The sequence below is a fragment of the Motacilla alba genome, chromosome 1A, assembly GCF_015832195.1.
Source record: "Motacilla alba alba isolate MOTALB_02 chromosome 1A, Motacilla_alba_V1.0_pri, whole genome shotgun sequence".
NCBI lineage: Eukaryota > Metazoa > Chordata > Aves > Passeriformes > Motacillidae > Motacilla > Motacilla alba.
Genome location: NC_052031.1, coordinates 67,945,310 through 67,969,529, shown reverse-complemented (window position 1 = coordinate 67,969,529; position 24,220 = coordinate 67,945,310). Strand labels below are relative to the sequence as shown.

Genomic DNA, 24,220 nt, shown 5'->3' with positions numbered 1-24,220 from the left:
TTGTTGTTAGGTGTGAATATCCTTTTTGATGTCATTAGGTACCTCTTCCATCTTGCAGCTTGTGAGAAAATCACATATTCTGGGTCAACATCTGGACCAACATGACACTTAATCACCTCTTGGGGTTCTCTTAAATGTTATTTTTGATTCGGGCAGTGCTTGTTCACTGCAAATTCAGATGTCACCGGACTTGGCCAGTAAGAACTGTTTCCAAGGAGAGAAGAGGCAGTTTAGTTAAACCCTTGCACTAGATGTTGCCTTTGTTTAGGGAGCAGAACGTAAAATAGGATTCAGAGCTCCAATTTGTGTGTTGTCTTCATGGGTTAAGCTTTCTTTTGTTTAATGTTCCATTAGGCCTGGGAATAAACAATTGAGTTTGTTTCAGGGTAAGGAGGAAATCTGAGGACCTTATGAGTTTCATGGATATAGGGGAAAAAGTGACTTGCTGTTTTTGGCACCCTTGACTTTACCTTTTAGGGTGATGTGTGCCGGGACTTGAGTATCTATCCTCTCTTGTATTGCCTGGTTACATAAAAATTAATCTGCCTGGAGGTTAAATATGCAGGTCTGTCTGTTGCAAGAGATATTATGTTAGGCTTAAAGCATCCCTTGTGACTCCATCCTTGGAGATACTCAAAACCCGACTGGGCACGGTCCTGAATAACCTGTTTGAGCAGTGGGATCAACCTAGGCAATCTCCAGAGGTCTTTTCCAATCTTAATTATTCTGTGGTTCTGTGACTCACGATTTCTTAGTTTGACCTACTCCTTAAGCAAGAGTTTTAAACAATATGGATTGGTGTACTTCCCTAATCAACAGCCAGATCAAGTTTCTTAACCGAGAAGAGAAAAGGAAACATGGATGCCTATCCCCCAGAAATGATCTGTCTTTTTCTGCAGCCGAATACTGATCTGAGGAAAGCTAATAGTGTGGCAGGCCTCCAGCTTAATCCTGTCTGGGTCACCTTAGTACTGACTGCAGTTGTTGAGTGCAGCCCTGTTAGGACAGCCTAGTTTTTCTCTGCATGCACATGGGTGTTTTTCCATGAAGGAACTCTTAACTACTTGTGTTCAGTGAAGGAAGCCAGGAGAGGAGTGTGCTGGAAGCTTCTCTGTGCTCCACTCTGTAGAGAAGACTGCTGAGAGAATAAGCCAGCCAGCCTGGTCATTCCATTACAGAGAGTGCAAGCTGCTCTTGTTCACTTCAGGTAGTTTTTTGTGTGTGTGTGTGGACAGCACACCCAGCACTTGTCAGGCTGACCTGAGCTGGGATTGTAACAGAGGTGGGCTCAGATTGTGTGTGAGGTTCAGTTCTAGGTGAAAGTCAAACTCACCTTTAGTAATGGATTGGGTTTGTTTGCAGGTGTTTAGCATCCTCACCTGCCTTGCTGCAGGTTGCTTTGCGGTGTTGTCAGCTTCTCCCACACATTCCCTATGTGGCTTTAAATTCTTCCAGGGAAAGCAGCCTTTAATAGCTAGGTACCTGGTTTTTGTTGGCCATTTTCATTAGATGTTACCTTGCTCTGAATTTGCTTACATAAGCTCGTGTTAATGTAGCATGTGGTGTAACTAATAAACAGCTCTGTGCTAGAAGTGAACTGCCTTGTCCTCTGGAGTGGGGGAATGTGGAGTCTAATACTTAGATCTGGACCCACAGAGTCAGCAAGTGCTGGGTGAGTCCATGGACAGGGTGTGTGGGTACCACAGACGCTTCCTCCAGCGTGTCCTGTGAGTTACTGAGATGCCACAATGTTGAATAACCTCGGAGTAACCTAGATGGTCTGCAGTGAGATGTGCTCTAGACCTTCTGTGCAATACCCTAGCAGGTTCTTTTCTCCAAAACCAGCAAGGGTGATTGGTGTAGGGGCATGTGGAAGCACTGGAACAGGTAGGAGTCCAAGCTGCAGAAGGGAGCACCTCTTGTGTCCAGTGAACAGTGCTGTGTTATGCTTGTCAAGGGCAGAGTTTCACATTTCCTTGCAGCTGGGTACTGTAAACTTGCTGCTTTGTTCTGTTTCTCTAAGATACCACCGCGTCTCAATCTATGGCCGGGTATAAATGTGCCAGCAACCTTGGACTGAAGTCAGACATGTCTAAATACTGATCTTTCTGTTAAACTTGAGACCCTGCTGATCTGCTTAGTGGCTGTATTACTGTCAGATCTAAGGAGTTAGCCAGGGGACTAATGAAAGTGAAGTTACTGTTCCATAGCATATGTGGAAAAGGGAAAACCAAGCTCGTTCAAGATCAGATTAGAGCAACGCTGAATCAACCACACACTTGGGGTATTTTAAATATTTCTAAGAGCAATTCAGAGACACAAAATAATTTTTCTTCTTTTGGGGTAATGGACTCCTGAGCAACATATAATATATGCTTGAAGCATTTAGAACGGTACTTATCTCTTAAATTCTCTTATGTAATTTGGTGAAGTGATTATACCTGCATAGCTTGTAGTCATTTTACATTCCTTTATTAGCTGTGAGGACCAGATGTGGCATAAATTGCCTGAAGTATTGCTTTGCATAGCATAGCTTTGCCGTTGAGGGAAAACAACATTCAAATTTCATTTTCCAAACTAAACAACACGCAGGAGCATACCAGCAGCTTTTAGTAAGCTGTTCTACCAAAAGCATAATTTTCTGGAAATTGTATGAACAGCCTTTCCAAACAACACTGTTATCAACACTGTTTCTGGCAGCTCTATGCACACAGGCAAAATTCTGGAAGTCTCTTGCCACCTTCAGGTTTCAAGGCTGTAATTCTTTAAAACGGAGGAAGAAGCAAAATTCCATCCATCCTGTCAAGGAAACGGAGTTTCAAATGACAGGGTCACCTCCCTCACGTTTCTTCCCACCCCACACGCTCTGTCAGAGGACAGAGGGTTACAGAAATGGCTACAGTATCAGCTGCTTTCACAGAAATTCAGCTTCATGCGGCTGAAGGCCTTGAACCTGATAATTTTGCACAGCCTTCCATGAACTGTCAATAAAGCTGTTTTGCTTTGCATACATCCTTGCAGTCGTGGTAAGCAGCATGTGATTCTGGCTTGGCACATCAGCTGTGCTCCTGTTGTCATGTCTACATCTATACAGTAATATCAAAGCCCTGGACTAGTTTGGAGGCAAATCTTAGCATGTGGTTTGTTTCTTTTCAGTCTCAGAAAACTGTATTCTTGTAATAAACTGAGTAATCACCTGGGACTTTTCTTGTTGGAGAGTGCTCTAGAACCCCACTTCCCTGATTTCAAATACTGAGTTGCAGGACAAAAGCCAGCACATTCTTCTGCCACTCCTGGAGGTGTTCTACCTTATTTTTTTAATATTGGTATAAGTAGGTCAGGAAGTAGAGGAGACTGGAAGGGCTGATCACAGGTGCTGACTGCAGCCTGTGGGAATCCTCCACAAGAAGCTCCACCAGCTCCTGGCCCATGGCATTGATATTGCATCTGAAAAGACTGCTGCATCCAAATACCCTATTTGTTTCTTTCACAAAAAGACCAAATTGTGTTTAGAAGGGGAAGAAACTAGTTTGGGGGAGAAGGGTTCCTGTTCCTGCTCTTAAAGGAGCAGGGCTGCATTTCTCTGCCTGTGAGACCAACTCCACCTTTACATTGGTATTCTGTAGAGAGAACTAGAACTTACAGGATGCACATGAAATTAAATTCCATAGTGTGAGATAATCTGATAACCTTTCACTTGGAAATAACCAAAAAAAGGAGAAAATGTACTCACTGATCACAGGAATTGCTCTAAAATGTATGCTAGTTGTGGATTGTAGAGGTGGAAGAGGCTGAAGCAATCCCAGAATGGGCAGGAGAGGGAAAAGAAAGCCTATCTTAGTCCAAGAGAGCTTGATTTGACCTTAGCATAATGAAGGCCAAGGGGAGATGTGGCATTGTCTATAAATATAAGTGGGAAGGGAGGCAAAGCTAATGCATAGGTCAGCATCATCACAGGAACAGAGAGGTATAAACTTGGCCTGGAAATTAAAAGAAAGCTATTGATCATAAAAACAACTGGCTCAGGAAGAAATGTCTGAGTTGATAAGAGGGATGAGACATAAAGCAGTAATAATCTCACTGGCCACAGTGTGATAAGGGTAGGAAATTACCCATTTTTATCAGCGTTAGATTCTTTTGTTCTTCAAATGAGCATTTCCCTGTTATTCCCTATAGTTACAGAACCTAATGCAGAAGTTACCACAAAATGTGCGTGCCCAGACACTGGTGTCAGCCAGGAAGGGAAATGAACTTTCATGATGGCAATGCCCTCAACAACACACTTCAACTTTTGTTCAGCCAGGCAGATGGCCACTGTAGGGCTCTTGCAACTGGAATGGTTTGTTCTATCCTAGAAAATAAACAGGAGTGTTACAGAAATGAAAGGTTAAAAGCAAACATTGCTTATTACTTGTGGTCACTCCCAAGTATTTCAAGAATCAAATACTGAAGAGTTTTCTGGTTTGCCCCAGGAAATGAGAAGTTTTTCTCTACAGTTAGCCAGATCTTTCAGGTCCGTGGAAAAAACACATGATAATTTCTGGGGGGTATGTATGGGAAATGACAGGGGAGTGGAGAGCAGACATGGATTTAGCTCCCAGTGTAACAAGAAGCAAACTCTTTACATTTCTCAGTCCTCAAATAGGAGAAAAGTAAACTTTCTGAATAGCAATATTTGTTTCTGTTAGCATAAACTAATAGTAAATATATAGATATTAAATTGTTTACTGCCAGTGAACAACTAGAGAGAGGGTAGGGTAGTTTTCAGGTCTCAAAGACCCCAGGTTGTTCTGTGCAGTTAATGCTCTCCAGTAGCACCCTATGGATTTCCAGGAAAGCAGCTACTGTCATGCTGTGGTGCTGCCACCACTCTTGGTCATTCCCAGTTTACAGAGCTGTGCTCTGCTACCAGTCTGTTCTGGCTGACTGAGCCTGAAAGCAGGAGTTGAATGAAGTTGAAGAAAATACTTCTTAATTTCAGCATTTTTCTTTTCAGATACAGCAGAGCCTGTTGGTATTGTCACTGAGAAAGTCACAAGTGACCTGCAGTCTCTTGTGCTCCTTCTTGCTGCATTAAAAGCATTTTGGAAAAGGGTCATTCTGGCTAGTGCTCAAATACAGGATGTTATGGAATAGGAGATTATGGAAATAACACAGTTTGAGTCCAAGGTCCATTCAAAACTGAATCATCTGCCAGTGGAAATACTGAGCTGCCCTACAGGACAGATCCTGTGAGCAGCACAGGAGCAAAGCAGTGCCTCAGTGCTGTCAAACCGTGCTGGGCAGTCATTGTTTCACAGGGCAGTCTGTGAGCATGGTGGGCTTTGCCTGTTAATGCAGTGCACACAGATGTGCTGCACAAAAGGTGCTCATAGCTCCCCTGGTGAGGGCTCTCAGACCCACATTAAGCAAAGGGAATGCCTGTGCCCCCTCACAGTGCTGCTTTCTCTGCCAGATAGCCTCAGCTGAGCTGTCTTCCTCAGACCCACAGATATCCTTGCAGAGGAATGGCCAAAGGAGGATGGAATTAAAAAGGCTAGACAGAGCAGTCCTTGAGGATAAAAGGCAAAGAGATGTGTGTCCTCACTACTAGGAATAAATTCTGCCAATGGCATTTTTATGCTTAGGTTGGATTTAATCTCTGACTAATTCATACCAAGTCTTTTCATGCCCCCACCAGTGCAGCTGTATTTGAGGAGATTGGTAATGTCTGCCTCTGGAAGTGATGACTGCCATCTTCTTCCAGGAGCTGCTTGCCAGAGCCTCAGGGAGAGGAGAGTAAATCACAGAACCACCTCCAGCTCCTTCCTCCAACTGATTTCCTAACAGATTTTCATTTGCTCCAGGCACTGAGCTTGGCATGGGCTTTGCTGAGAGAGGCATCCTGCGGCTTCTAGGGCTGCAGGGAAGTTGCTATCTGGGCAATTGAAACTGCTCAGTGTTTACTGAGAGTCAGATGTCCAGCCAAGTGGGGAAGGTGCTGCCTGGTTGCTATTTATAACCTGTGTACAATACGTGCAATTGGTATTATCTGATATCCGGAGCCAAACGGAAGGTTGGATGTTGTGGGTTTTGGTTTTGCCATTCTCTGTGTACAGTTTGGATTACTTTTCAAGATTCTGGTGTATTTTGTAGCATTAGAAAATGCAAACTCTTTATTCTGTCTGTCAAGATTGAGCCAAAGTGTTGAGCTGGTTATTTGCTTACAATACATTCCTGTCTCCTGGTAAAAGCTTTCCTTGAATCTGTGAGGAATACGAATGATGGGGAAGCATTAGACACAACAGATTGTGTAACAGAGACAGACTTTCATTAAGTTGCTAGATTGCATCATTGTCATTTGATGGTCTCACAGTTGGTTAGTCACTAAAGGTTGGATTTTGCTTTGTTTTTTAGAATTATTATCCTTACTGAGGATTGTGGAGCATGCCAGAGTGCAAAGGGTTGGTATTCTTATCTTGGAAAGAGGAAAGATTTGCATGAGTAAATTTATTGAGGGTTAATACTAAACTAAGCTTAATATCCTGTCAAGAACTCCAAAATGTGAGCATAGTAAGAGTATTGTGAGGAAAGGATGGGGTAAAGACTTTCTTTCCCTCTGGAATTAAAATCATGTCTATAGGAATGCAGCCTGGGAGAGGTTACAGAGGAGGTTTGTGGCTTGTGTGGAATAGACCTCAACCAAATGATCTAAATTATGAAATAAAAGTTATAGGATGAATGTGTGGGTGTGTTTTCCTCCTGTGGCAAATTGGGATTTAACACTGTGTCCATTGAACATGTTCAGTATCTCCCCTGTTATCTAGAAGCCCCATGCCTTTAGAGCCTAATAAATAAGTTTTACTGTAAAAATGAGGTGTAACTCCATAGTGAATCTGACCAAAAAGATAAGCCATGATGGAAAGTCATCTCCTGGTTTGTTTCAAATCCTGCTTGGTGCTCTGTTCAGACTCTGCTCAGTCAGTAGTGCTCTTGCTGAGATGTGTAATTCTCCACCTCTGCAAAACAAATTGAAATTGCTTAATTGTATATTATTGTCTAATCTAGTGACTGCTGTGGGAGGACAGCACATGGCTATGAAGCCTGTGGGGTGTTCAGAAACAGCCTGATCTAACCTAGATTGAGTTTGTTGTCGTTGCCATTTCTGATTTTAGGTGTACAGACAGACTGCAGAGCACATATTTGTGTGCATAACTTGGAGGGAGAAAGGAAGGCTGGGGCAGTGATTTGAGTTACAGGAGCAGGGTACACCCATGGGGGTTATAAACACACTGTGGGGTTTCTTTGGCAGCAGTGAAAGTTTGTGGGTGTCAGCCTGCCCTGGGGGAACTTAGGTCTTATATGGGCTGGGAACAGGGGCAGATTGGAGCATCCAGTGGCTGGGATGCAGAGTGACAAATCACCCGTGACCTCATCTGCTGGGAACAGGGGCAGATTGGAGCATCCAATGGCTGGGATGCAGAGTGACAAATCACCCGTGACCTCATCTGCAGGCGAGTCTTGAGATGCTGTTCCTGGTTGGACTTTGCTTGTAAAGGGGAAGAAGGTGGCAGTTCTGGAGGTCTGGGTTTAAGGTCTGATTTTTTTTTTTAGGTGTTTTTTTGTTTTTGATTCTGCATGTATCTTTTACATGGTAATTACACAGGTAAGGTTGCACCCATGGGCTATAGCATGAGCCCAACCCTTCCTGAACTTGTCCTAGAATAAAGCTTGGGATTTGTTTTTCTTTTTCGTTTAAAGTTCAGCCATCTCTAAATGGTGGTTTGTGGGTTGGAGAAATCTTTACAGCTCTTTTATTCAAATGTCTATTTACATTAGATTTCTTGGCTCCCAGAAGAGTCTTGCAAGATGTGTAGAGGGAAGAAGATTCCAAAAAATTTAAACTTCCTCAGCTTTCTGTAATCAGTCTTCTTCCACAGAAAATGGTTGTACATCCACTAAATAATCTGTAATCTGTTTGAACTGCTCAGTGCAGGGGATTTGTGATGCCATACGTAGCTGACTGTGTAAAAATGGTGAAATCAGGAATCTTCTAATCCTGTTTTCTAGCCCCCTTGTCATCCACCACTTCCTTTCAGGAAGTGCCTTCCTCTTTTCCATACCCATTACAGCTGAGAGTTGGAAGCAGCACAAATAAAACTTGCTTTCCCATGTTCATTTTTTACTGTCTGTAACTGGAATGTTTTGTGAGAGTCTGGATTTACCAGACCACAGAGGAGTGAGTCCTGGGCTTGGAAGTCTAGGCATCTATCTGCTGTGATTAAAATAAATGCTGGCACAAATGGCCAGTCTTTGAGCTTGCTTCTGAGGTGCTAAATATTTCTCTTAATGACTGTTGCAAATGAAGGGTAAATTTGGTAAATTCAGCCTCCTTTGGATCTCTGGGTGACAAGTAATCTTTGACCTATATAAGGGGGAATTACAGAATCAGTTAAGTTGGAAAAGACTCTGAGATCACCAGGTCCAGCCTATGACCCAACACCGCTGTGTCAGCCAGGCCATGGCACTCAGTGCCACCTCCAGCCTTTCCTTAGACACCTCCGGGGATAGTGGCTCCACCAGCTCCCTGGGGAGGCTGTTCCAGTGCCTGACCACCCTTTCTTTGAAGAAACTCCTCCTGATGTTCAGTCTGAACTTCTCCTGGCACAGCTTAAGACTCTCGCTGTCCTCTCGCTTCTTCCCTGGGAGAAGAGACTGACTCCCACCTGGCTGCACCCTCTTTTCAGGAGGTTGTAGAGAAGGGATAAGGTCATTCCTGAGCTGCCTCTTCTCCAGGCTGAACAACCCCAGCTCCCTCAAGTGCTCCTCACAGGACTTGTGCTTCAGACCCTTCTCTGGCTTTGTTCTCTTCCCTGGCTAATCAGGCAATGAGAGGGAGAACTGAAGGAGTGGAGACAAGTGCAGATACAGAGAAAGCAAGCACATGCTACAGAGCATGCTAGACCTCTTCATTCTGTGGGTCTCTGAACCATTTTATGTGCTCAGTAAAGATTGGTAATTTTTATCCTCTTGTCAGCTGCAGATCCTATGGTTCTGTTTCTCTGTTCCTGTTATCTTTTCTCCTTTGTGATCAATGCAGTCTGTGTTTTGGTGTTAGGTTCTGGCATTTCACTTTCACTTAAGTAAGCTTGCACTTAGATAAATTTTTTGCAAATGTTTTCATGTGAGTTTCATTAGAGAGTTTCCCTAATGAGATTTTTTTTCCCCCCAAAATACAAATACAGGCTCTATTTGTTTTCTCCCTGTAGCATGGAATGGTTTGGGGTGATCAGTGCACCAGCAGAATCTGAAGATTTCACTGGACTTGGCTCTCTGGGCTGCAGGGGCTGTTAAAGTGTGTTTGTAGCCTCCACTCTTTGTTCTGCTCAGAATTTCTACTTGGGGCAGAACAGTGTTCTTGTTCTCTAGTGCTCAGTAAAGCTTTTCTCAAAGCTGGTGCTTCTGCTGTTTCTTGTGGTGTACACAGCATTTTAGCTTGGAAAAAAGAATGGGTCCATGTCCTGCATGGTGTCAAAAGCTGATGTACCTTGCTGTGCTAAGGCAACCAATTTGTTTTATCCCCATTTGAAGTCACGGAAATAAAGTTTTGTGAAAATGTCATTCTGGTAATTTTAGGAGTCTTTCTTTTGTTTTGTTTTTTTAATAGGCACTTTCCAAGGGTTATTACATAGTGTTTGCAGAGCTCTGGGGAAATCCAGCTTGTAAAACTGGGTGGGAACTAACCTTAGGATGCATTTCTGTGTTGAAATGTAACATCAGGAAGAGCTTCAAAGCACTTCAGATGAAGGAATTCAACTGTGCTGCTCTGTTACATCGTGGTGTGAGAATGACACCTATCCAGGTGTCCTACTGTTATTCCCTCATCATCCTCTGAGGGAACAGCTACCTCTTCCTTGGTATAATTTCCTTTTTTTTTTTTTTTCCCCTTCCAAAGAAAAGCATTGATCTGTTTCTTGGTCTCTTTCTTTGTTCGTGCTCATTCAGTGTAGGGAGTGCTATGATCAAAGGGTTGTGTATGACAGCAGCAGCAAAGTATGCTTTTTGAGTTCTCATAGAGAAGAGGTTGTATTTTGTAGGTCAAATGCTTTCAGTAGCTGTGTTGTGGCATTGAAGAAATGGTTAGTAATAAGCAACGTACACATTTTTCCTTCTGTACCTTGATGTGAATTTGGGAACCAAAATATTTTCTATAACTGCTTCTCTCTTGGTATGTCTGTGTTCTTGTGTATAATTAGCATTTCTTCTCAAGTGAGTACTGGGTTGAGTTTTTCTTGACAGGAGCATTCTATGAGCTGTTTGTGTGCTAAGAACAGGTTCTTGTATTTGCAGCCAAGTTCATCCTTGGTTTCTCTTTCTCTCTCTTCTGGCCTAGCTTGGGAGGGAGGGTAGGCAGGAAAGAGGTGGGGACCCAAAAGACTCTCTCCCTCGGGGAGGGCAGAAGTGACCAGATCAAGGTGTATTAAAGCACAGGTTTTTGACAGCTTATTTGCTCGAGTCTTGAATGTTATGAACAGGAACAGATCTAAATCCCATTTTAAAGGTGCTGTGGACAGGGCTGACATGCCCCTTCTCCATCTGCTGTGAAAGGGAAGCTGCAAACAATGGCAACCACGCCTTTGTCCTCCTGCTCTCCCCTTCTTGGTCTGCATCATATGGAGCTAAAACAGTTGCCAGTTTTGGCTTTAGCTTTTCTTGTCAAAATTGTCCTCTTTTTGCCATCTGTTCCACAGTCTTACCACTGCCCTGAAGCTGCACTTTTTGGTATTGTAATCACTTAGAAAGTCATGAACATATTGTAGAAAATCCATTTTTTTCAGTTTTTGCTGAAAGTAAAAGAATGTAAATCTTAGAAATTAAAACAGGGCTTTTTCATTTGTTGGAATAAAGATTCTTTTTGTGCGTTTGGCTTCCTAAAGAGGGGAGGCTTATAGGATTGAGCCATTTGTTCATCTGCTTTTCAGTTCATCCTTAATAACTTTTGTACAATTTCATCCAGATTCAATGGGGAATAGGACTCTCAAAGGTAATTGGTTTCCTTTGAGAAAACTGGATGCTGAGTGGAGGAGAGAGACAAAAATAGGTGTCCCCACTGTCTGTAGCATGAGCTTAACTATAATCTGTGCTTAGGCTTTTGCTAGCCAAGTCGCAAGTGTGTCCTGGCTGCCTGGGTACTGCAGCAATCTTGGGGTTTGCAGAGCCTGTTTGCTGAGCCTTGCTTAGGCACAAGCTACAGAAGGAGCCATGAAAGGGAGACAAGGGCATTGGGAATGTTGCTGGAGAGTGGTGTTATGATCATGGGCCAGTTTGCTTTCAAATTCCATACGGCATTACCGCTTCTGCTTGATGCCTGACTTCTCAGAGGTTTGTGTGTCGAGGGTGCATCCGTGGTGTTGGCCTGGCTGTGAAATAATTCAAATGTAAGAAAGCTTCTACATGGTACTCAAAGAAACTCAGCATTCTGAAGTGCAGCTGGGCAGTTACTTTGGCAAATGTTTTATTCACTCCTGATTTGGGGTGGAGAGGACAAGCTGTGAATGTAGATGGAATTAACTCGATAATTTCTGATGGGGAAAAAGAGATGGCTGAAAAATACATTCCTGTAGTATTTTATTTTTTTCCTAGGCTCAAGTTATTGCTTGAATGAACACTTTGAACAAAATTAGGATGGAAATGTGGAGAGGGTGGTGACTTGTATTATGGGAATTTATTTGCCTGGAATATATAAGTCCTGCATTTGCAATACTTGCTGCAGAGCTTCAATTTGTACAACCAAATTCATAATGTGTAGAATTTGCAAAATCTCCTCTTATCTCTTGCCTTTGGCAGAAGTAGGGCACTGGGCTTTCTTTCTCGTGTATGCATTTGATAAAATATTCATATTCCTGTATCTGTGGTGACTGTGGGAAGGAACCACCACCTGGAATTATTCACTGCCTGCATCTCTGTGTTTTCCATTGGTTTCTTTTGTCCTGGGTGAGCACTGGAGATCCTGAGGGTACGTGGAGCCATGAGTCAGTGACAACCTCCTGCTATTATTGTAAATAGCAACGTGAACACTGTTCTTGCATGTGTTTTTCCACGGGCTTTGTCGTTCTCACCCAGCTCCGAAGCCAAGGAATTCGCAGAGCATCTGAGTCAGCAATCAGCTGCCTCGAGACAAAACATGCAGGATACTGCAGACTTGCAGAACAGCCAGCCAGGCACACAAGTACCCTGGAAACCTAGCAAATAATTCTTGCCTGCCCTTGCTTTCCTCCTGTAATTTCCATGTTCTCTGACGTGTTGCTCTTGGGTTCCAAGGGCTCAGGGTGTTTACATCAGGAATGCAGAGTTCTAGGGAGTGACCTAATGTGGTGACTGAAGCCTCGGTGTTTCACCCGTGGGCATAACTGATTTCCCAGGCTGTGTGAAACGGGATTTGGGCAGAGCTGCCGTGCTGAGGTACCCCTTGGAATGTGCTGGCTCAAATGACCTGCTTTTTCCAGGTTTGGCTGCAGCTTGGCAAAGCTCAGACACACAGCAGTAAGTTCCTAGAGTGAAAGGATATTATGTTTAATATCCACGTGTTTTGTGGGGTCAGTGGTCAGAGACAGGGACAGCACACACCCTGATGTCCATGTGGCAAAAGAACAAGTTTATTGTGCGAAGCCCTGTTTATAAAGGGGTTTTGAAAAACCCAGTTATTGGTGTGTTCCTTGACACCACCCAGCTCCCGGACCTGTGAGATGTCTGCAGCTTAGGATGGAACGGAATTGGTTGAGGATCCTTTCTTTCAACCCAGGGGCCAGTTTATGGAGCCAGCTGGTTTTCTTATTTATAGCCAAATGAATTGCCCAGTACAAGCCAGCTTGTACTGTGATATAATGTGACAAGAAGAGGTTGGGTTTTAATTTGGGGTGTTTGAGCAGTGCAAAACCAATGCCGCTTCACTTCCTTGGTGAAAAGCTATGGGAGAAGCAAGAGTAAGAAATGATCCCTGTGCTGCCCCTTACATCTGGGTATATCAGAAGTGGAGTGTGGACTGATTGTGACCTGGATTGTGACTCCACCTAATTTAGGTCGTGGAACTTGTATTGCTTTTCTGAAGAAGTCTGTCACCCAAAGCACTGGTGTCAAGTGAGTGTTTGGGTGGTAGAGTAGGGGTGCAAGAAGTGGGGGGAACATGAGAGTATTCAGCTTGGAATGCTGTGCTGATTAATGAGGCATATGACTTTAGGCTGTGGGTATTTTATTGTGTTCGTATGACACAGAGACACTGAAATGACTCCTTCAGTGCTAGAGGAGTTTTGTTGGGGTGCATTATAATATTCTTCTTGAGAACAAAAGAGGGGACACAGGACTTCAGTACCTGGTTGGGCCAGAAGAGAGGTGGAGAGGGACTTTTAACAAGGACATGAGTGATAGGACAAGGGGAATGGCTTCAAACTGTTATAGGGCAGGTTTAGATTGGATATTGGGAAGAAGTTCTTTGCTGTGGGGGCGCTGAGGCACTGGCACACATTGCCCAGAGGAGCTGTGGATGCCCCATCCCTAGAAGTGCTCAAGACCAAATTAGATGGAGCTTTGAGCAGCCTGGTCTAGTGGGAGGTGTCCCTGCCTATGGCAGGGGTGTTGGTACTTTGTGACCTTTAAGGTCCCCCTCCCAAACCAAACCATTTTAGGGTTCTGTGACTTAGGCCTCTGGAGCAGTGCAGTGGTTTCCCTGAGGTGCAAGCCTGGAGCATGTTTCCAGTTTCACAACAGTGAAATTAAGATGGGAAATAAGGAAAGCAGTTCCAATTGGCTTAGTGAGCAGTACTGATATGGGCATGGTCACCACTATCAACCAGTTAGAAAAACAGCTTCATGGGTAGCGAGTCCTCTAAGGTGGTTGTCCTAATAAAGTTACAATTGCATTCTGCACTATAGCCTGCTGTTGTACTTTGACTTCTGTAGGAACTTTTATTTTTAAAGACTACCAGTTTGTGGCTGTATGTAAAGGTTTCCAGCTCTCCTTTGCTGTTTCTAAACATAAACAATAAATACCATGTTAGGCTGAAAAGCAGGAGTGCCCAAATAAACTGCTGGAGAGCTGTCATATGGGAGGGGAAGAGACATGAGCTGTAATGTTTGGCTTGGCTTCCTGTCTGCTGGAAGCAGGAAAAGAGCTGCTGAGAATCTAAAAAGTTTTATCCAAGTCCACATATTTCCCTTTTTGCCTTAATACCCTTCGCAAAAAAAAAAGAAAAAAAACCAAAGGGCAAAAAGCACCTCAGAAGTGCTTTGACTTCCATAGTTTGTGCATATGTTTCCATGCTGCCTTCATATCTGAAGGCAAACAGAACTATTCTTTCTCAGCAAGAAGGGTAATTAAGAGAATACTTACTGTTATGTATAAAAGAAAGAAAAAGGTTTGTTCTGTATAAGAGAGAGAGAGGAAGAGCAGATAGCTATGCTTTAAACACAATCTCTAATTGTGATCCAAACCATTAATTCTGTAGGTCTCCAGCCTGCTTCTAAGGATCCCAGGAATGAGCAGCAGAGCCCATGATAGCAGCTCAAGCAGCAGATTAAAGTAGATCTCAGCTACCACCTAAAATTTTGTATGGACCTGCATATCAAAAGAAATCGAGAACCACAGAACAGAGGCATTAGTATGGGATCTTAGAAGGCTCATGCACCAGCCAATTTCAGTCTTATGCTGCTCATTTATTGACAGAATTATATGTGTAGGCTTTAGGTAATTATATGTGTTTATACTGCTTTATGCAACACAGACAGGCTTCCTTTTTTCAGCCTTGACTTATTTTTCCAAGAAATGGATTGCTATTAGCAGGTTTAACTTATTTTTAAGATCACAGTAAGCATCACTGTGCAAAATCCAGTCTTGGCAAGGACTGTCTATCAGCTCCTGCTATGCCATCCTCTCTTATCTCTATTTATCATGACCAAAGACTTGTCTTTTTAGAATGAAGGCACAAAAGCTTATTTTCCTGATGGAGTGCAGACTCTTGAAGTGTTTTGTGGCAGTAGTGTTTTTAACACCAGCCCATAACTGTTGCTGTGGTGTTACACAGTAACTGCAACATAGTAGGGCTGCCTGTTCTGTTTTACAGCCTCTGCCCTCTTCCAGACATGGTGTAACATCTGCCTGTTTACTTGTAACTTCTCTGCTCTTCATGTAGTGTGAGTTTGGATAAAACTTCCAAGGCACTTGCTCAGGTTAAAGTGTTTTGTGATTTAACAGAAATGTGAGATGTGCTGCTGTCTGCAGTGAGGCTCAGTGAACTCTGGAAGCCTCCTCTTCAGTCAGCTTGGGTAGGAATCCTTGGGATATCAGTCACCTGAAGACTGACTGGGAATCTGGGCTATCAGTTCAGCAGGCATAGACAAAATTTTGGAATGAAAAAGAGCAAGTTCAGTTAAGCTTTCTTCTTTTTGTTTTATAGGTTAATAATGCTTGTAAGGCAGAGGTGAAAGTGGCTCAGCAGAAGAACATCAGGAAATCTGGCAGACTGGAAGAGCACAGCTGCCCCCCTGGGCAGCTGCCACGTGTGAAGCATGGAGGAAAGTAAAAACGAGAAGGTGAACCAGGCTCATGTTCTCTTCGACAGATTTGTCCAGGCTTCCACCTGCAAGGGGACTCTCAAGGCTTTCCAGGAGCTCTGTGACTACCTGGAGCTAAAGCCCAAGGACTATCGTTCCTTCTATCACAAACTCAAGTCCAAGCTCAATTACTGGAAAGCCAAAGCCTTGTGGGCCAAATTGGATAAAAGAGGCAGCCATAAGGACTACAAGAAGGGGAAAGCATGCGCCAACACGAAGGTAAGAGGTTCAGTCACCATGGTCCAGGCAGCTATTTCCCAATCCTTCTGGAAGACGCAGTAAAAAGGTGTGGATGTAGAAGAATATTGCCTGGTGTAAGCCAAGGAAGTTTCAGGAAAGTTTTCACAATTTTAGCGTTTGATCAGCAATCAGAAATTCCTTTTGTCACACCAGATGTGACTGCCCACCTGGATGTTTGTATTTTATTCAGGAGGAGCAGCCAGCAAGTTCTTACATTGTAAGTTTTTGTGGCATCAGTCCTATAGATAGATGCCTTGGAAAATCTTTATTGGTAAACCTTTAATCTTGGTTGACTCTTTTTGCATTTTGACAGTAACAGGAATGTGTGCTGTCGGAGTCTAGGATACAAAATATGCATGTTTGGAAATTTCCAGTTGTAATTTGAAAATTCTTATGAGTCTCTCAAGAGAACTGAACTTTTCTGCCAATTTGGCAATACAAACTGTTTCTCATTATTTAGAAAGTGATCGATTTTATTCTAGGTTCAAAGAAAAAAAATATGTTGTGGAAGGTCATACCAATTCTTTTTGAAAGGTTGGTATGTGTGGTATTTACTGTAGGAATTCCTGCTTTTACACATACACAGAGCATTTTACTTTTTTTTTTTAACCTGAATTATTGTGAGCTGGCATTTATGTGCTGCTCCCCTTGGACAGTGCAGTTTTTATATCATTTATTGAAATGTGAATAAAATAGGTTGGTTTTGTAAATAATCAAGCACTCTTTTTTTTTCAAAGTAGACAAATAGTGCAGAATAGGATAAAATTAGAACAGGGTTCTGCTCTCCTTCATTGAGGACAATAGATGCTGCTCTTTCTCTTGAATAGTAAGCTTTTGAGAGAAGGAAATACTTTAATTGGAATGATTTATGACTAATTCCTCAATATGAAATTGAGGGAGAAATATATCTTGTTTAGAGAATGTAATTTCAGATCTGTGGACTTATATTTTCCCCAAACTGGATATTAAAAAGTTATGTTAGTTTCTTTATCTTGTTAGTTGTTTATCTTGTTAGTTGTTTATCTTGTTAGTTGTTTATCTTGTTTCACTTTCCAGTGGCCATTTTCATAAGGATGGAGGCATTTCTAATGAAATACTGTAGTAACTTGGTAAACTCTGAAAATCAAACAATTGGGCACTGTTGGTAGTCACAGTGGGCAGCAGCTTCAACACTCCAAAAATCCAACCACTATTAAAGTTTACATTTTTCAGGCAACATTAAGATAAGAAAGGAAGGATTTACCAGAAGATGAATGTAATAGGTTTTGTGTATGGTTAGAAGTAAATATTCCAAGTGCTACAAGATCATGGGGAAAAATTCTAAATTTTCTGCCAAATTGATCACCTTATGCATTCATTAGCTTCAGGAATTGCTCTTACTTTGAATGAACATAATGGGTTGAGCTGAGCTAGGATGTTTAAGTCTGTGAAATGAAGATATGTGGTTTATGTTTTTATGACAAAGAGATGGAAGGAGCACGATGTAGAGGTTTTTAACTTATTTGAATAACAGACTGTAAGAGTGATTTGTGCATCTGCGCTCTGACTGTATTTGTTAACACTGTGGAAAAGGTTGGCTCAATAACAGAGATGAAACATTAAAGAAGGGATTTAAGGGGCAGATAAGTGGATAGTGAGAGCATACAAAAAACCAGATGTGAGTGGAGGGTGGCATCTAGCTCTGAAAGGCATTCAGAAAACCAAGTATGACATTTATATCCATGGGAAGTGGTGAGCTGAGTTTAGAAGGACATTGGAGCTCTGTTTGGTTGTATTTGGCTTGAATTAACAATTAAGCAGCCACAAGGAGATGTCAGAAAGGTAGAGATTTTAGCTTGGCCAAAAATTAGCCAACTCTTGAGCTGGAGGTTTTGTGAATTGACAGCTCTGACAAAGCTGATTAAACCAATGTCTCTGAAGTGATGCAAAAACAGTTTATAGAGGAATATCACACGAGATCATGGGTGAAGCCCCCTGAGAGAAATGGAGTCCTTTAGATGGTGCTCTGAAAGAGTAACTGTAGACCCAGAGGAGTACTGAGGCTCAAAAGTCATCAGAAGAGGGTATGCTTTGAGTAAATACATGTAACCAAGTGTCTTTCAAACCTCTCTTCAAGTACAGTTTTAAAGTGGATAGAAGGAGTAAAGCATCCTGGGAGTGATGTTTGACTGGAGAGGTTGCTAGGGATTTTGTGTCTTTCAAAAGCTTAACCTATTTCATACACCAGAGCCAAGTTAAAGAGAGTGGGAATGGCACTGGAGAGCTGGGATCAAGAGAGTGATTGCAGAAGTAGCACGTGGTGGGGTGATGGTGAGATAAACAGAGTCTCATGAGGTCATGTGGGACTGTCCCTCGCTGAATGATGAGAGAACCTCAGAACTTGCTGGTGTTGGTGTGAAGGGACCACGGTGATGGGACTGGGCAATGACTGCCGTGGACATATTTTTAAACCAAATTTCACTATGAATTCCTCTTATCTTTTCATATATGTTTATATTAATTTCTTGTTCCCAAATAGTAACTGCCATTAAATGTTTAAATGTAGTTCCTAAGAGATAATCATAACTGTTCAAAGCAGAGGCCTTTTGAGAACTGAGTCATGTGTGATTTGATGTTTCCTAACTCACTCTTATATTCCTAAATGTTTAATGTAATTTGCAAACTGCTGATTAAAAGGTACAGAAATTTAAGCGGATATGTGGAGATAATAGAATGTAAAATAAAGATTATGGTTTTATCCACGTCAGAACAGAAGTCAGTAATTTCTTTAGGAAGCCTGGCTTCTGTACACTCGAACATAAACCAGTTCTGAAGTTTTCATACTTTGTAGGATAGCTCGTAATTGCCCATTAAAAATTGTTCAGGGATGAGGTGCTGTGCCTGGAGTTGGGCAGTTTGTGCACATGGCCAGCATCCAGGCTAGCCAGAATCCAGATAATCAGAGTTCATCAAAGTGTCCTGGACGTGGTGGGTTGTTCAAATGTAAATAGTTACAAATGGTGCTCTCTCTCCATTGGTTATGCAGAGAATACAGCATTTCAGTTTGCATTTCATGTTCCATTACCATGGCGTTGTTACTGGAAACTTAATATAATCTGTCTGAAAGATCCTGAGCAAGAAGTGTTTTTGAGGGGTGAGACAGCTTCAGTGCAGGGAGTTGCAGCAATTGCTTGGAGTCACTGAGGGGAAAGGGAAGAAGGAATAACAGTAGCTGCCTTTATTTGGCTGTGCTTGGCATGTCGTGGAGGTACTGCTGACTGAAAGTACCAGAAGGTGGCTTTTTATGAGATATCTGATACTAGAAGAAGCATTAGAAGTGGAAAAGAATATTTTCTGATTTTAATTGTGCTTAGAATTTGTTTTACAACAACATAATTTAATGGTTTTGTAATGGAATTAAAAAAAAAGGCAACTTTGACCATAAATTATTTGTCTGAGTATTTTATATTAAAAATATCTAGAATCTTAATCATAACCTAAGTGCTTTTAACCACATCCTACTATGAAAGCAGGGAGGAAGGAAGGATAGAGAGGAAAAAAACCTTTTAAGTTCCTGTGACAAAGTTGCAGGCAACTAGCTTAAAATTTAATGAAATCTGAGTTTGAATAGTCTGATTTTAGTGCAATTCCTTTGCCTGTTGTGTACTCCATCATAAATATTTCATATGTGGAAATTTGTCCAAGAATGAAAATCACCCGATTCAGTGTGTTCTTGTTGCTTATTGAAATCCAGGCTCTTTGAAGATTGTAGTTGTCAGCCAAGTAAAATTATTACCTGAATAAGTATGATATGGTGAGCTGGTTTTCTGAAAGTTTTAAGAAAGAAAGACCGGGTGGTGTTTGGGAATTACACTTACCTACAAAGAAAGCAATCTTAAAACTGGAAGAATATAGACCTAACTGAGGATCCTGTTCAAGATTACCTGTTCAATAAACAATTTTATTTAGGTATTTATTAGCTCAGAGGTTGGATGTGCCTTTTGTCCCAAATACTTTCAGGTTCCTGAAGCCACTAAAGAAGCAGTGATGTTATTATTTCCTTCCCTTTCCTCTAGACTTGGATCTCTGCCCTCAGATTTATGTGACTTCTTATCTTGTTCAGTAGTCCTCCGTGGAATTTGCATGTCAATAGCGATGTCATCATTGCTGTAATTGGGTTTCCATCATTCAGGCTTTACATTTGCCGTTTCATGGTGCTTGCAGGGTTTATGCCCCAGTGAGTAAGTGGTGAGAATGTGGCAGCCTGTAAAAACTGTCAGATGGGGATGACCACTGAACACAAAGTTTTGCTTTTTGCAATTGGTTGTTTATCAGGATGCTGGCTCATAGTTAGATTTTGGCATAATTAAGAGTTTCTCAAAGAGCTTTCTTGTGCAGCCATAAGAATCTGGAAAAGAATCACGCGGCAGCAGCAGCAGCCACCTCCAAACAAGGTCTCTGGTTTACTCGGTAGAAATCAAAGTACAAAAATGATGAAGAAATGGACTGTGTACTGTGTTTATGTGACTGCACATACCAACACTTTCTCTGTGGACCTCGGATTCTGTGGGTAAAAAGTGTCTCCTGACTATCTTGGGTTTTTAATCTGAAAGTATTTTGCTGCATCATTCTGTTCTCAGAAGGTCCTTCGACACGTATTTTACATTCTCAAGTTGTTTATTAGCATCTGATGGTGTTTGTGAGTAGAGTGGAAAAAGATAAGAGAAGGTGAAAGACCTTTCATGTGACAAAGGTTAGGTTGGAGAAAAGATAGGTCTGGTCGCACAAAGTTTTTGTTTACATGATGTTCACTTCCCTGAAGTCTCCTTTGCTGCAGTAGTGGAAGCCCCAAAGCACCACCAAAGGCATAAGTTATTGTGCTCTGACTTGACTGGGCTTTTATTCTGTTACTCTAAATGATGGTGTTTATAAAAACATTAGTGTCTTGTGTTTGTCTGCTGTAGCTGTTGCAATGCTGCTGAGGGTATTCTTAAGAAAGGCCAGCTCAGTGTTTGGAAGATGAGAGGAAAACTTGTCACTGGTTTTGTTTTTTGTTTTTTGGGGGTTGTTTTGATTTTTTGCTTGTTTATTTTTAAAGAAAAAAAATGGAATGTGGGAGGGAGAAGCCTTCAGAAATATTGCTGTTCTCCAGGTAGCTTGGAGAGCATGCCTTGGCAGCTCTTCCTAGAGCAAGGGTTGCAAGCACACAGTTTTACTTGCCTGCTTCCTGAGTCTTCACTGCTCTGCAATATACTTCATTTTCAGGTCGTGGTTTCTGCTTATCAATGGCAGAACTTAGCAGGTAGAAACAGAGACTGATCTGAAATTTCAGCTTATGTTTCAGACAAAGAGCACTTATTCCTAAGAGCCGTGGGACGCTTGGAAGCTGCTGCAGAAATGCCCATTTCCTCCAAGGACCGTGCAGTTACTAAGTGCTGGTTGTTTTGCAGTGTCTGATAATTGGGGCTGGACCCTGTGGCCTTCGCACAGCCATCGACCTGTCCTTCCTGGGAGCCAAGGTGGTGGTGATAGAGAAGAGAGATGCCTTCTCCCGCAACAACGTGCTGCACCTCTGGCCCTTCACCATCCACGACCTCAGGGGCCTCGGCGCCAAAAAGTTCTACGGCAAATTCTGTGCAGGATCCATAGACCATATCAGTGAGTACAGTAATGCACTCTTCTTCCTGGGGGGAAGGTGAGGGTCAAAATTCACCCTACACCAGTCCCTGCTCTCAAGTCTTTATGGTACAGTGCAGTGTTACTTTTGCATTGTGCATTCTGGGCTAGTCATGAGATTAAAACATGCAGTGTTCATCTGTCATCTCTTAGACATTCCTAAGGCATAGCTTCTTCCTACACTGAAAAGTACACTTAAAGCTCACTTTTTTTTATATGGATAATTTTTCTGGTTTTGCTGATACATTCCTGCAGCTGCCGCATTATTCTGTTTCTCTTGAGCAACTTGTAAAGAAAAATTAGTGCATGCTTTTGAACATTCTTGTGAATTTCACTTCTAGAGAAAGGAGGAACAGTTTTGGCTTTGTTAATTTTCAGAAGAGTGATGAAGATTAAATAGATATTTATGTGTTAAAATTGAGAATAATTGTGATGATTTTTATATTCTGTTAAATCAGTCCTCTTTGAAAACTGAATGCTTTGGGGGAGCAGGAATTATTTTTCTTTTCTTTTTTCTTCCCCAAAATTGACTGTACATGGCACAGCCAGGTGTTGGCTACCAGTCTGTGTTCTTTTTTTTTTTTTTTTTTTAATTTGGCAACAAATGGTAAAACTGGAAGATTTCTTCATAGCTTCAGCCTTGCAGATTGCTTTTTCCTTCTAATTTCATTTTTATTCTTCCAGTATTTATGCATTTTGTCTTTTTTTTGTGTATCAGCACAGCTAAAATTTAGTGTTTGGGTAAAGGATTTTTTCATTTCAGTGTCTGAAATATGACAGTAAGGTCTTTTCCTTCGAATTAATTGAAGGACTATAATTTTCATTCTCATTGCCAAAGCTACCTGAAGAGGAGAGAGGTGGTGAGGAGCTTTCTATGCCCTCACTAACCCAGAGGTTCTGGGATGGAGGTGCAGGTCAGTATTACAGCCAGGCTGATCCAGTGGCTCTCTGCCATCTGTGACAAAGGCAGTCCTGCCTGTGCTGTCTTCCCTCCCTCTCCTGCAGCTCGTGTCCTGGTTGTTACCCTTGTTGCTGAGTAGGGCATTGAAACACTAAAAAATTACTTTTTATGCTTTGAAAAGGGTTGGGTTTTCAGCTGTGTAGAATTTTCTTGGCATGCTGTGATATCACACACCGATGGTGCCTGGATGAAGTGCTGGGAACTCTGTGGGGAAGAAGAAAGTAGCAGCTGGCCTTTAAGTCAGGGTATCAGTAGTGTCAGACACACATGGGCACTTGTGCTCTTTTCTTTTCCTTCTATTTCTTTATAATCTGCTTTTTTTCTTGTAGGTATCCGTCAGCTCCAGCTGATCCTTTTGAAGGTTGCCTTGATCTTGGGAATAGAGATCCATGTCAATGTGGAGTTCCGGGGGCTCGTTTACCCTCCAGAGGACCAGGAGAATGAAAGCAAGTAGCACTGAAATGGGCAGTAGAGAAGGGGGGAGTTGTGGTGGGATACACAGGCTCCTACTCCTTAACTCTGCTTATGATGTTAAGTCCTTTCCTCGTGCTCCATTAATAAGAATAGTTGTTAATCCATTTTTGCTCGGATTTTTAGTAGGATTTGTTTTTTCTAGTGACAAATCCAAATTAGTTACTGTATGAAACAAAGTCACCAGAAGGACTGTGCAGAAATAGACCAAGACATGGTAAATTGTAATTGCTTCTAAAATACTTAAGCCTATTATGTAACATTTTGATAACATTTTGAAACAACTCCTTTCTTTGCATTCACTGAGCATATTTATATTGGTGAATGATCCTTGTTATGCTTTCAGTATCCCTGTGAAACCTGTTCTCTGATCACCACAGGAGATGTAGCTTACTTGTAGTTTGGCCTTTTATTAATTGTAGAGAAGTTTGAGCAGTCGAGAAGTTTGTAGGGGCCCTTAAAGGAATTAGGGGAGTTTTAGCAGAGCTGTGTCTGATTCATGTGGAATTGCTGCACCGTTCAGGAACAGCCCTGTCATCAATGTAGCTGTCCTGCAGGGTTTCTTGACTGATCATGCATTGAAGGATTTATTGATAGTAAGAACTGATTTAATCTATTTTTTTCTATTATTTTGCCATTTATATTGCCATTAACTTGGAGTTTATCTACAGGAATAGGTTGGCGTGCATTGGTCCATCCCAAAACCCATCCAGTGTCTGAGTATGAGTTTGAAGTCATCATTGGAGGGGATGGCAGGAGAAACACCTTAGAAGGTAATGGTTCATAATTCACCTTTAAGCAGAACTTAGATTTGTTAGAGGAAAAGTGGCCTTTAGCATGCCAGTCAACATCTGGAAAGACACTTGACAAGTGACAGGGAGATTAAAAGTCCATGTAAAAATCCATTTGTGGCAGAGATGTGGGTGGTCTTTGTTTTCTTCCTCTAAACTAATAGATATAAGAGTTTTTGATCTGGATCATTTTTCCTGCATTTTTTCTTTAGTTGAGTAGTGTTGTCACTCCTACCTTTGGGTGTAGGAACTGAGGTGTTGAGTATTATTCTCTGTAGCAGAGAATCCCTTTTTTATTTATTTTTTTTAATTGGAAATTGCAGCTTTAGGAACAGAGATGAGAGACAGAGCGGTGGGGAGCTTTATCCATTAACATGTTTCGGATGAAGCAATTATTCTTTCCTCTTTGGAGGAGTTTGTAGCTCATCAATTCTCTTCTCTCCCTTTACTTTGTGAGTGCACTCGTACTGAGCCTTCTCTGAAGGTGTGTTTGTTCTTCAGCATTGGAATTTTATCC

At 42.0% G+C, this 24,220-nt stretch overlaps 1 protein-coding gene across 30 annotated transcripts in view; it reads left to right on the top strand.

Moving 5' to 3' along the window:
• Positions 1-24,220, top strand: part of MICAL3 (microtubule associated monooxygenase, calponin and LIM domain containing 3) — a 175,955-nt gene that overhangs the window by 52,748 nt on the left and 98,987 nt on the right. For all 30 annotated transcript variants that reach the window (XM_038154664.1, XM_038154671.1, XM_038154665.1 and 27 more), the window contains exons 2-5: positions 15,429-15,804; positions 21,255-21,462; positions 22,771-22,887; positions 23,584-23,685. In XM_038154664.1, coding sequence (XP_038010592.1) covers positions 15,541-15,804; positions 21,255-21,462; positions 22,771-22,887; positions 23,584-23,685 — 691 coding nt within the window. In that variant the 5' untranslated portion in view covers positions 15,429-15,540. The remainder of the gene's footprint in view (positions 1-15,428; positions 15,805-21,254; positions 21,463-22,770; positions 22,888-23,583; positions 23,686-24,220) is intronic.